This window comes from Antedon mediterranea, chromosome 7 (assembly GCF_964355755.1).
Source record: "Antedon mediterranea chromosome 7, ecAntMedi1.1, whole genome shotgun sequence".
Taxonomy (NCBI): Eukaryota; Metazoa; Echinodermata; class Crinoidea; order Comatulida; family Antedonidae; genus Antedon; species Antedon mediterranea.
In genome coordinates this window covers 22,727,233-22,740,740 of record NC_092676.1, presented here as the reverse complement: position 1 = coordinate 22,740,740, position 13,508 = coordinate 22,727,233, and the positions used below count along the sequence as shown (strand labels likewise).

Below are 13,508 nucleotides of genomic sequence, written 5' to 3'. Positions count from 1 at the left end.
ATCTTGCTATAGGAAAATATTAATGCAGCTAAGTTAATAGAAACCAGGCCATATACATGGCTGCAGTTGCGTGCTCAAGTTTTTTTTCTCTTTTGTGGTGTAATCTACCACATTTATTCGTTCATCATAGTTATTACAAATACATATTGACATTTTACTCTCCTTTTTTCCATTATTTTCAAGAATTTAGGATACTCAAGTTTATAGTAAATAAAAGTAACAACGCATAAATAATGTTTACAATACAGTGTAGTATATACATCGCATTCTCAAGTTAGTAAATTTTGGGCATTTTGGGAACGAAGCAGAAATTTTGAAGCGTTTTAAAATTGGATCAATTCATATTTTCAAGATAAAATTGTGAAAGAGATAAAAGTAGAAAAGGAAATAGTCCAGATCCCTATGTATTTTCGTGTGCAGATCATGGGGAAAGTGTAAACATTGTGTTTTATGAATATTTGAATCATGCTGGTTATAAAAACCCATGTTGTCAAATTTCTAAAATTCATCTTTGACCTCTGACCTCAATTTGAATGTTTTGACCCATTGTAAACAAAATGGTCATATCTTTGCAACGTTTATTTTAAATGAAATAATTTTAGTGTCAAATTATTTGGGAGATGCATATTAATATTCGTTCTAATGGAAAAGTTTGTCCAAAAATAGCCGGAAGTATGATTTTTGGCATTTTTTACCTTTGACCTACATATCATGTAACTCCGTAACTAACAGTTGGACAAACTTTAAATAGGGCTCAAATTAATCTGAAGATATATATTTCTATTCAGTCTAATAAGAACTTTTTCGAGAAAATGACCCAAAATCTTCTTATTGACCTTTGACCTGTACAGGTAGTACACATTCCATGTGATGTATTTCTTTGAAGATTTAGCAGATATTATACTGTATCTGAAGAGCATTTTAGAAGATGGTGGTATGATACTAGCAGTTATGGAGTGTGGTAATGTTTGTAATATATTGTTATGCTAATATGTTTTTTATATTGACTAAATGTATAATTTCGCTTTCAATGAACGCAGGTTTTCTCCAACTTCCATAGAAAAAGTATTCACCTTCATGAAAAACGGAATCAGACTTTCATTTTCTACATAATATATTCGAGGTTATTTCTAAATTTATTTTTACACAATTTACTTAACTAATTTATTAGGTAATGCAACAGTATGTCGAAATATTTCGACATAGTTTACTGCTTTGTTTTTTTTTTAATTTAAATTATGTTAAAATGTCGACATAGGTTTTTCAACTAAATAATATTTGGATAGGAAGAAGTGGTAGAATTTGATTTCATAGATAAAAAATTCTTTTTTTCCCATCTGCTATCATGCTTTTTAATGAAAATGTTGTCAGGTGGACATATTTTTATCCAAATTGTATATGACACTTTTTTTTAAACCATTTTTGTGCTTTACACATTTTAACATTTTTGATGGTTTTATATGTGACAAGCAAGACAATTTTGAGCCAAAGTGCTTAACAAAATAATTGAATTGAATAAAATGATCTCACCTTTTCCTGCCATATGTTGTGTACCTGTTATCTACTGGAACTCTTCGCAAATTTAGAAACTGCATTTGAATCGTTGTATAGTGATTTTTCAAAAAGCATTGTTTTGCCTGAAAGTGAGATTTCTAAGATATGATTTTGATGCGATTGTTATTCCAAAGTAGAAAACACTATGATTATTTTCGAAAAAGTAAGTTTATTTATGCACTGGTAGTAGCAAACACTAAATTAATGGGTCACACCAAAGGTATAGCGAACCATTTTAGGACGGTTAGGCTAATTTAAGTGTCAAAATATGTCACGGTAATATATAATTAGTATATGCTACCTACCTTGCCTAACACATTTTGCAGTTGTGTTGTAAACCTCACATTTGGGGTAAATGAAACTATCATATCAGAGGAAAAAACAACGTTGTAGCTGAGGCGTTGTCATAGTTTGAGACAGTGTTGCGTTAATGTCATACACATAATAACATTAACATTTATATAGCGATCATTTCTATGAAACGCTCATTTGTTAAAATGAAAAGTCTTTGAATTTTTTAAACTGATCATAGTCATTCAAATTAATGTTTAATTTAACTTGGCGAATTGTTCCAGATTCTTGGTTCTGCAACGGAAAATGAGTAAATGTCTTTCATTTAGTATGGGGGATTTTTCTTACTTTTTAGAATTTATATATCCATGACAAGTAACAAATAAATATATAGAGAGTAAAGCTTGGTTCCCACTAGAACGTAACGCAAGGACGTAAACGCAACGCAAGCGTTTTAACCAATGACAAGCGAAGTTATAGACAGTTAGCAATCACAAGCAAATAAGCCATCGCTTGTGATTGGTCAATTCATTTGCGTTGCGTTACATCCTTGCGTTGCGTCGCTAGTGGGAACCACCCTTTAGAAAGAGAACGTTAAATTATACCTATCTAATTGGGGTGTGACAGTGTAGTTGCATAACTCTCTATTGAATAAATGTTGCAATGATTAGTGTTGTCATTCTAAAAATTAATATTTTCTGCATACAATTCTTATTCTAATGTTTTGCTGTATTTGTTAGTACTATCACATGACACTACTGTACATATTATTGCACGCCATTTGACCTACAATCGTCCACTAATTAAATGACAGGAATTTATTTAGGTGGCATAATATTAATAGCCTTTGTAAATAAGTGAACGTGATTGGGCGAAATGGCATCACACTGTTTCAATGATCGTAAACGTTATAGATCCCTGAGAACTGTTACTTTCAATAATTGTCGTGTCCCCGTCATAGACATAAACAATGCAGTGAAATATCGAGGACTGTTCTGTTTGTGCACTTTGATTTTTTTGTGTAAAAATATTTAAATAAAACATAATTAATGAAATCACTAAGAAACTAAGTACCTTGCAAAATATATATAGGGAAAACTAAGGATCGGAGAGGACTCACTACCGGTACTTGATATTTTGGCACGTGTTAAAAGAATATAGCGGGCATGCTATTTCATATTCCAGCTTATATGGAAGATACAGGTAAGTCAGATTTTTATATAATCACCAATATAAATTTTTCTGAAAATAAATAGGAATGTTCTGTAAGTATATATCTATTAGAACCCAAACGTTCAGGACAATAACTTAAAAATCGTCCCAGCAAACACATAACGTTCAGCTTACGTTATATTTTGGTTAGCGTTTGGTTAGGTTTACTACGAACGTTCGTATAACATTCAAATAACGTTCATTCACAGAATATTTTTTTCATAACATCGTTTAAACGTTATAAGAACGTTCAGAATAACATTCAAAATATGTTATTTACATAACATTGATGATAACATTTTCCTAACGTTAGAAGAACGTTAAAAATAACGCTGAAAATGATATTTACATAACGTTATTGGTAACATCTACCTAACGTTATAAGAACGTTCGGAATAACATTCAACATATGTTATTTATATAACATTAATGATAACATTTTCCTAACGTTAGAAGAACGTTCAAAATAACGTTGAAAATGATATTTACATAACGTTATTGGTAACATCTACCTAACTTTATAAGAAAGTTCGGAACAACATTAAAATAGGTTATTTACATAACATTATTGATAACATTTTCGTAACGTTATAAGAACGTTCAAAATAACGTTAAAAATGATGTTTACATAACTTTATAGGTAATATCTACCTAACGTTATAAGAACGTTCAGAATAACATTCAAAATATGTTATTTATATAACATTAATGATAACATTTTCCTAACGTTAGAAGAACGTTCAAAATAACATTATGTAATTATAATTTTAACGTTATTTTGAAAATTCTTATAACGTTAGGAAAATGTTATATATTGTTTAATAATGTTATCTAAATAACATATTGTGAATGTTATTCCAAACGTTCTTATAACATATTAGGTAGATATTATTAATAACGTTATGTAAATATAATTATTACGTAATTAAATCACTCGCCTTGCAAAATATATAGGGAAAACTAGGGAGAGGGCTCACTACTTGATATTTTGTCCCATGTTAAAAGAATATAGAGGGCATGCTCAGCTCATATGGACGATACAGGTAAGTCAGATTTTTATATAATAAGCTTTTGTGACATCACCAATATCAATTTTTCTGAAAATAAATAGGAATGTTCTGTAAGTATATATCTATTAGAACCCAAACGTTCAGAAGGATAACTTAAAAATCGTGGGAACAAACAAAGCAAATACTATACTATGCAAAATTCTATTTTATTGATCAGAAAAATATACTGTAAATAAAGTACATTGGTAATACAGTACATGTGATAGATAAAAACGACAGAACGCGGCCTCCGTTACCATCCATTGTTTATTATGGCGTAACTAAGCTATTTTTTTCAATTCAAATAGTCCATGTACATTTTCAAAACAAATAAAAAACAAAGAAAAGATCACTTAAGTACGTTTAAAACATTAAATAACTAACGCAGAGTTATCTGTACAATATAAAGAAGAATAAAAAGAAAAATCACCTGAAATAAAAAACAATTGATAATGAAAATATAGTATAGCTTCATTATGCTTGAATGAAATTAATTACCCAATGTGATTTTTGTATTCACATAATAACGGACTCCAAAACCAAATTTAGTGTTTCCTACATCTACCTAAGTTACTAAAAACAAAATTTACCAACATTAACTCTTCCCTGCATCAGCTAACTTATGTTAAACAGTAATCATTATAAAGTGTTCTACTTTTTGATAACAATAGCATCGCAATCACATCTTAGAAAACTTTTGCCATCCTCACTTTCAGGCAAAACAATGCTTTTGAAATAATCAATGACATCACTATACAACAATTCAGATGCAGTTTCCTTAATGAAAGGCTTTTGTGTTAGAAAATCACAAAAAGTTCCCCTTCTTTCGATTCGCCATCAAAACAGCTGGTAGCATCCAGGTTTAATTTTATACGATGCTTGACAAATTGTAGTTGAGCTTCAGCCACAGCTTTCTCGACATCGCCTGTAGATACGGCATCATGCATCTTAAACTGAGGAAATTGGTGAGTACTCTGCGGTATACAACTGTCGTCTATAAAACAAATGTTTATTTTTTAAAGAAGAAAGTTGATAACGTTTAAAAGTAGGCCTACTGTCTAGATAGATCTATAGACAAAATAATACATGCAAAAAGGCTATAATTCAACTATGTACTATACTGTGTTTGATGTTGTTACTAAATTGACATTACTTAATAAGGTCATTAGTATTGTTTAGAAAAACATTTTTAGTATAAAAGAATTTAACCTACCGCACTCTATCAATGCTAGTATCATACCGCCATCTTCTAGAATACTCTTCAGATACTCGAACACCTCTGTTAAATCTTCAAAGTAATACAGAACTTGGAACAACATTATAAAATGGAACTTCTTCAATGGTTGATCTTGGGTTTCCTGTCTGAACTGCTGTAGAGTCTGCTGTCGCCAATCGAAGGAAACTCCGTGAAGGACTTGAGTTTCATTGGCAGCTAAACCTTTATATGTATTAATATTGAAAAGGTTCGGTTCCACCACCGTGTCTGTGATTTTAGGCCAGTGTTTAAGCAGTTGCTTTAAAACAAGGCATTCAACTTGGCCTGATGACAAAAAAAATATAGGATACGGTATTCAATACTAGTAGGCTAGGCCTACAGTATACACTAAATGAAAATCAAAACATTGAACATTAATACAAAATAAGTTACTGGTATACGACTTTAGTAATCAACAAAATGTAATCAATATCACCAACAGCAGCAATGTTATTGACAAATCAACGGGTAATAAACCATGGGTTATTTAATATAACAAAAATCAAAAAGAGTAAGAGTATAAGTTAAGAGAAGCAAAGAGCTTGAGTATTTTCAACATTTATAATAATTTAGGTAAGCCCGATGTTTCAATCCTCCAATTCTCCTTCCCTGGACCGCTACCAATTCCGAGTACACTTAGCTCCTTTTCCTTTTCTATTTATCTCTTTCATAATTTTCTCAGGAAAATATGAACTGATCCAACCTTCTAACACTTCAATGCTTCTGCTTAGTTTCAAAAATACAAGTAACGACTCTCCATACCTCTTGTGGTCGCTGACTAACGGTGTCACATTTGATGCCATTGCCATTTGTTCTATAGTATGAAAATTATACCCAACAATAAGCAATCGTAAAGTATACTGGTAGTTGATATTAGTAAGTGTAAGCCTACCTGAAGAAACGATTATAAATAATGCATATGAAAAAGAATTTCACTTTCACTTACTTTACGGTAGACGCTAGAACTATTATTCAATAGATAATAAAATATATAGCAATTCAGACTTCTGTTGTATTTTACTAATAAAATCAATAAGATGAAAACAATATAGGTTTATATCGTCCTTCGCCTCGAAAGATGTGAACCGTGTCAGTCTATGATGAACTCAGCGACATGCCAAATAGTACGTGTACCCTCATTCATTACTGTATTTCGCTATATGTTTGGTTTATTCCAATATACGGTGATTCAGTTGTCTGTTTTTCTCAATGCCAGTATTCCCAGCTTACAAAACAACAAAACCAGTTTAGTTCTCCTATTTATTTGTTATACTGGAATGGCATTGTCAGAACAAAAAAAAAGATACACAAAGAAAAAAAGTAAAAGCCTCCTACCAAGAAAAAAACATTCAGCCGTTTGCTAGAAAAAGAGCAATGATCTTTCACAGAGAAAGGGGATGGGGGAGCATGCAGACGAACTGAATTGTTTAGCGGTGGTTCAATTCATAAGTAAAATAAAAGCACGCACTTGCGCCTATCCATTGGTCGTGGAGAGGGACTATTATTTTGAATAACTATTTAAAATAGACAAAGGCCGTATTCATCTTTAGTCCTGGACTATATCTCTGGGATTTAGGTACCTGGAGATTTCGAACCCCATCCTTGTAGGTACCTGAAGATATAGATTTCTATTGCTCGTACACTAATAAAACATTGTATTATAGGCTTTGTTTAGTTTACATATACGAATTAAAGTTTAACTACTGTATTTAATAACGCAAGTTTGTATTGACTAATAAACAGCAAGTACATGATATTTAGACCTCTTTTTTAATACTTCTATTAAACATTTGCATAATTGTTAAATGTGCTGGTAATTTGTCTGGGTGAAGTTGTATTGTAGGCCTACTGGTAAAACTCTAGGCCTATATTGTTAATACTGTATTTAATATTAATAATCAATAAATCAATAATAAAAAATGCTATACATTAATTAAATTATCTTTAATATAGGCACAAACATTATATTATAAAACACCTTTGTGTTTTGCACTAATGATGAAATTAAATGCTACTTTTTTCAAATATGTTATGTGTAGTCGTTTTGATATCATTCTGTGGACAAAATAAAATTACTTATAAAATATGAAATAGGAAAACTATATGGTTTGTTAAACGTTAACAATAGAACAACCCTTCACGCTCTATTGAAAAAAACCAGTGTATTGTTAAAGGTGGTATAACGTCCACCTGAGAAATGTTTTAGTAAAAGTTCTGGTGTAGAATGACATTCATAATAATTTTGAGAAGTGAGAATATGAAATGTATTGCCAGATGCTATATAGTAGTAAGCTACTAATTAATATGTAAGGACGTTTGATCAACCACAATCGATGGATTATCTGCTTTCGCTTTTCATTGGTCACGCGACTTGCACATTGCGTGCGCGTCCTTGTGTTACGTCTGTATGGTGAAAAAATACTTGGTCACAACTTGGTCACAACACAAGGAAGGAAGCGCAACGCAAGTATTTACCAATCACAAACGATTTGTAAAAGAATTTTCACGTTCAACTAAACGAGATATTTACAGAACGCAAGTCTACGTATTTTGTTGCTGAACTAACGATTTGGAATATTTTGCTAGGTGATATTAAACACTTGTGATGACTACAGTCACCTTTAACAAGGCCATATACATGCTTCACCAACCGACCGACATAGTGAGCTGTAGAGTCGACTAAAAAACAGTCAGTGGCGTAACAGGTCGGGGTAGAGGCGGAGTATTTACAAGCCTTTGTACAGGGCTGGGAAGAAAAGAAAGAGTGAGAGAGAGGCAAAGACAAAGGGAAGTGAGAAATAAAAATTGTTGTTTGTATCATCAATATGCAGTACTTGTATGTGTATCAATATTATTAAATCTAGCATCGTTATTTTTCAAAGAATCAAAGTGTTCTTACCTCAACTCTCCAACCAAGGTGGGGCTGAGGTCCGGATAGTAACCTTGAAAATAATTATCTTAGCTGACCAAAGGTTCCTAACGCGGTTGAAAACAGTTAACCAAATGTCATCATTTGAATTACTACATTTATTTCTCAACACAACATTATAAATAGCAAGTTAATTCTCGGATTTTTAAGTAGAAGAAAGTATATTTCAAATACGGAAAATATTTGAAAGTGTCTCTGATTGTCTTATTAAAGCCTTCAAATCAAAATGGATGTGTATAGGAAGTGCTGATTACATTTAAAATAAATTTGGAATGTGCTTTTCAATACTACTGTACTTCTCTATCTTAATAAAGGCGTAGCATGCGATTCAGTGACACGGTCAACCGTAGAAGAAGACAACAAAAGCATTACACATGACCCTAGCAAACAAAATGTTTCCATTAAAGTGTACAATAATACCCCAGTTTGTTACTAGAGAAATCTAAGCATGGCACGCGATACGAAATCAACCAATCAAATTGCTATGACACACTTCGCTCGGTGTGTTATAATAATATGCAGTATACCCTCCATGAATGGGTAAACTATGTTTAAAATATAAAGTTGAGTCGAACATATTAACCAAATGAAATTTCATTATTGCACCATTTAAATGAGGTTTCATCAAGATTATTATATTTATCCATTTGCCGTTACTGTTACATATTACTATTAGTACAATTGTAGTGCACATTATTTTTCTTTCTACAATGTTTCTGTAATACATATATCCTTGTGGACAAATGATTTCCGTTTGGTGGCAGCTATTAGACTCAGAGACATATTTAGTCCTCGTGGGGCAGTGTGTTACTGTAAAAAGAGGATTGTAAGTATATGAACCTCATAATAATGATTTGTACATTCATAATATGTTGAATAAACTCATTAACATTTTGTAATATTCAACATCTTAAAATTCATTATTATAAAGTACAAGATCCAAGTACCCATCCTAAAAAAGTTATAGATCATTTTGCAACAACTATGTTGATATCTTATTTGTTATCTTATTAAAAATCACTGTGCTTACTAAAGCATGAAAAAAGTTTGACATAGTGCATTGTGTGTATAGAACTAAAATAAAGGTAAAAACAACTGAAAGAAGATTTTAAAAGTTTGAAAATGTTGTGATGAGAATATAGCATCGTCTGGTAGCAATTCTTTATAGAGGGCGATAGACAGGATATGTTTACTGTCAGCCCAATATATCAACTTCTTCAGTGTTCTCTTGACATCTTTGTACTGACAGCACCTGGAAAAGTAAGAAAAGAAAGAAATCATGATCATGAATTAGATAAATCAGTAAACTGAGTAATACAAATTTCTGTGATATAAATAAGCACAAAATATAGCTGAACTAGTTTATATAATTAAAAAACAGCCATTCAATCAAAGTGGTTTTCAATTGGGGTCATTGGATTTTTTTTTTTTTAACTTGCGCCATTTGATTGGTTGAAAAGCAATGGTATATTTCCTACACAAACATAGGTTTTTTTATAGAGAGCGCATGAATCAATAATTTTCAACCGATTACTTTACAAACCTTTTCATGTCTAAATAGACCACTTTTCTTTTCTTTGACGGCTTGTTTGTTTTCTTTCCTTTGTCTTAATCTCTGGGCTCTCATTTGTTGTCTTCTCTCATTAGCACTTCTCTGAAAAACAAATCAGATTTTATTTTTAGTCAAATATTGTGTTGTTTTTCCAGATAGTGCATTGAAATTCCCGGTAGATCTGGATCCTACTGTGGAGTATCATACGTGAGGGAGTTCAGTAATTGGTCAGATGTTTTGCCCTACTTCCACCCGAGAATTACTTGCAAATTTTAAAATGTTCTCAATGTACATAGTATAAAGTACAAATTACGTCTGGGTAGGAAAAAATATTCGACCAATTAAGATCTGGATTTCGCTGTAATTGCACATTTTAGACAGTAAATTTGTCAGATAATATCAACAGGTACTAGATGTAACACAACAATCTTTAAAACAAGAATTGTTAAAACTATGGATGTCCAGTACAATTGAATTCAGGCCAGTGAGAAAACTCATCTACTTGCCTGATGGACAGTTATTAAACCAATGACCAACATACCATGCATCTCCTTTTCTTGCTTTTTGACTTTGTTGAACAATCCTCCTCATCCTCCTCTTGTTCATCGCTGTCTTCTTTTATTAATTTTGAGTTACCAACTTTTGGCGAGACAGTATGCGTGATGTAGTCTCGAATTCTATGCAGTTTTTCGTCTGTTAACCACTCCAATTCTTAATCAAAATAAAATATATTTTAAAATGATGTATTGTCCCCCAAAAACATAATAAATGAAGATTAAAAAAATCATACTTTGAATATTCTATTTATTCACTTATATAAAGACTAAATAAATTGTTAAATTTAACAAAAAACCAATGGCCAGTCAACCGATTTAAAGTCTCTCCCCCTAACTAAAAATAAAATAAGAAAGTTTTATTACCAATAGTAAATTCATTATCTGTTGGTGAGACTTCTGCATTTGGTCTAATAATACGAATGATTTCTAATTGATCTCTTAGACTCATCTGCTCTGATATAAGTGATATTAGCTGCTCTATCGTTCTGATATGTTCTTCATTAGACATCTCACTCCTAAAGAAAACAACAAATTACTTTTTAATACCTTAGTATGTTTTATCCTAATATTTTTAGTGTTTTCAGTGTGAATCATTTTGTGCTGTTTTTCATAGTAGTAATGGTAAATCACCATACTGGTATTTGTTTACAGTGCTGTAATGCTCTGTCTACACTATCAAACTAGTTTGACAAAAAAAGTGATATGCACAAATATGGTAGCGATATGCCCAAATATAGTAGTGATATGACATCATCATGTTCATATATGGGCACATCACATTTTTTGTCACATAAAGTTTGATAGTGTAGACAGAGCTTCAGAAGAAAGGGCATTCTTTGGTTACAATTTTACATTTCAGCATTAAAATAGATCATGGCCATTTTAGCATTTCTTTACGTTCAAATTCTAGATACATACCATGTGACATCTTGTAAATTTCGCTTGGTCTTCTTCGGACTCGGGTAGATTTCATCATCCTCGTCCTCAGATTCCTCATCAGTTGTCAAGTGTCGTGAAGATAGGTCATCATCTGATATATGAAGAGAACTTCCAAGAGATGACTCATAATCTAAAAATATACAAAAATGTAATAATTTTATTAGATGTGCATTGTTTTATCAATAGTTTATTTTACAGAATGGTTCCCATTAGGATGCAACACAAGAGCATACAAACAATTCAAAGTAATTGAGTAAAAAACGGTTGCTTGTGATTGGTCATTACTACTGTAGTGTTGAAAAGAAAACATACCTTTATAATTATCCTCATCATGATCGATATCATTAACCAATGTTACATCTGGTAAGAAAGTATTAGCTGATTGGACGACGACACTCTCGTAGTCCGGGTACCAAGTATCCAGGCAAATTGACCCATCTTCCCGGTCACTGCACTCTGAGGTTCTTCTACTTGTTCCTCTTGACGTGAGCATGGAATCATAATAATTTAGGCTGTAAAAAATTGTGTATGCCATTAGGATAAAAATAATACTGTAAAATCATAGACTATAAGAACTATAGAATCAAAAACTTGCGCCGTATTCGAGATTTGATGTTATTTTCAAGAGGGGCTTATATGCATAGCCTTGACTCGACTCTGGATCCAGCAAAAGTTGAGCTCCGGAAACAAGTAAGTAAATTACATCTCCAAAAAAATCCAACATTCAAATAGCTGCACCATTCAGCCAATCTGAATCAGATATGCCAGTTTAAAGTCATGCTAGAGTGGCCTATCTAGGCCAACTAACATAGGCCAATGCAAGAATGTTTACCTATTTTTTGGAATATCATGTGATTCATCATCATAGAAATGGTCAGTGTTCCATGGGCTGCAAAGAAAAAAAGGGCATGATTCACTAAATTGATGCACAAAATATATTAATTTAAACGCCGTGGCTAAAGATACGGTACCATCCCATTGGCTGATTATGATGTAATACAATTTTACCGTACCTTTAGTAAACAGAAGTTAGAATACGGTACCGTATCTTTAGCCACGGCGTAATTTAAAATAGCCTGGTAATGGTAGGGCTTAATTCATTAATAATTGTTATGTATTATTTTCATTTTCTTATAAACAATAAAACACATGTGAATATATGTGTAAATGAACACTTAACTAGGCCTAGCCTAGCCAATACAATATACTATATATTTTAGTAGAGGATAGGGGCCTAGGCTAATAGTACTGTAGTCTCTAGGTAGGCCACCATATAAATTATATGGTGGCCTAGAGACTACAGTACTTAATGAAGAAATGCTTGTACACACGTGACACTACTTTAATAATAAAATAGGCCTAGGGCCTGCTAGTAATAGGGGTGAAAATCCCCTATAGGTAGGCCTATAGGCATACACTAGTCAATAATATCATGGATCATTTTTAATTAACCTTCAGTTCAGTGATATTTAGTCGGCCTAGCTAGGCATATAGTAGTAGGCCTAGCCTAGCTTAGCTAGCTAGTTAGGAGGCCTAGGCTAGATTTTTTTTTAGGCCAGCATACTCTAGTATAGACTAGGCCTATAATATTACTGTACTACTACGAGGAATCCTTAACGTAGTAGGCCAAGCTAGCCAACTCTATGGGAAAGCTGACACAAGTTCTTCTCGGTACATTGTCGCAAAACCAATATGGTCGACTCTCCCTCCCGTCCCACTAGCTGTTGTTACAATTTCCTCCCGGCCTACCACTATCAGCCTAAAGGATTATTCAATGATTTACCTTGTAGATATCCCCGTTAAATACTCTGCAATCATGCCTATATATATATAAACCGATATTAAGTAACAATGTGCAAAAATAGTAAATATTTAAAGAGATTTCAATGGTAAAACAGCGCGAAATTTCCTCGTAACTAAACACCCGGTACACATGGACAGCTTGTTGTGTCTGGTCACATGATAAGGTAGAGCTACGTCTCACAAGCGTTTTGTTTGGCCAGTTTCTCAAAACGTGGCTATATTTCGACTAATCAGCATTGGCGTTATGAATTGATTAGGCTACACGAAACATTTTTTCTCATCGTCGACGCCCCATCATATTCGCCGCAGCAGAACAATGCAAAATATGAATATTGTATAATTTATTTATGATCTATTAATCTTTAGT

General features: G+C 32.5%; 2 protein-coding genes across 2 annotated transcripts; both read right to left on the bottom strand.

The window, feature by feature from the left end:
- Window positions 1-4,291: 4,291 nt before the first annotated feature.
- LOC140054778 (histamine N-methyltransferase B-like) lies at window positions 4,292-6,433 on the bottom strand. Its single transcript, XM_072099865.1, is given in 4 exon segments — window positions 4,292-4,915; window positions 4,918-5,100; window positions 5,320-6,175; window positions 6,308-6,433. Coding segments are annotated over 3 exon segments (447 nt in total). The 5' UTR covers window positions 5,426-6,175; window positions 6,308-6,433; the 3' UTR covers window positions 4,292-4,757.
- Window positions 6,434-8,381: 1,948 nt separating this feature from the next.
- Window positions 8,382-13,282, bottom strand: LOC140054402 (protein FAM199X-B-like). The gene is made up of 8 exons (XM_072099381.1): window positions 13,122-13,282; window positions 12,171-12,227; window positions 11,651-11,850; window positions 11,318-11,468; window positions 10,763-10,914; window positions 10,384-10,553; window positions 9,834-9,944; window positions 8,382-9,542 (listed from the first exon to the last, which is right to left on the bottom strand). The coding sequence occupies exons 1-8, from the start codon at window positions 13,154-13,156 to the stop codon at window positions 9,486-9,488; spliced, it is 933 nt and encodes a 310-aa protein (XP_071955482.1). The 5' UTR covers window positions 13,157-13,282; the 3' UTR covers window positions 8,382-9,485.
- Between the last annotated feature and the right edge of the window lie 226 nt (window positions 13,283-13,508).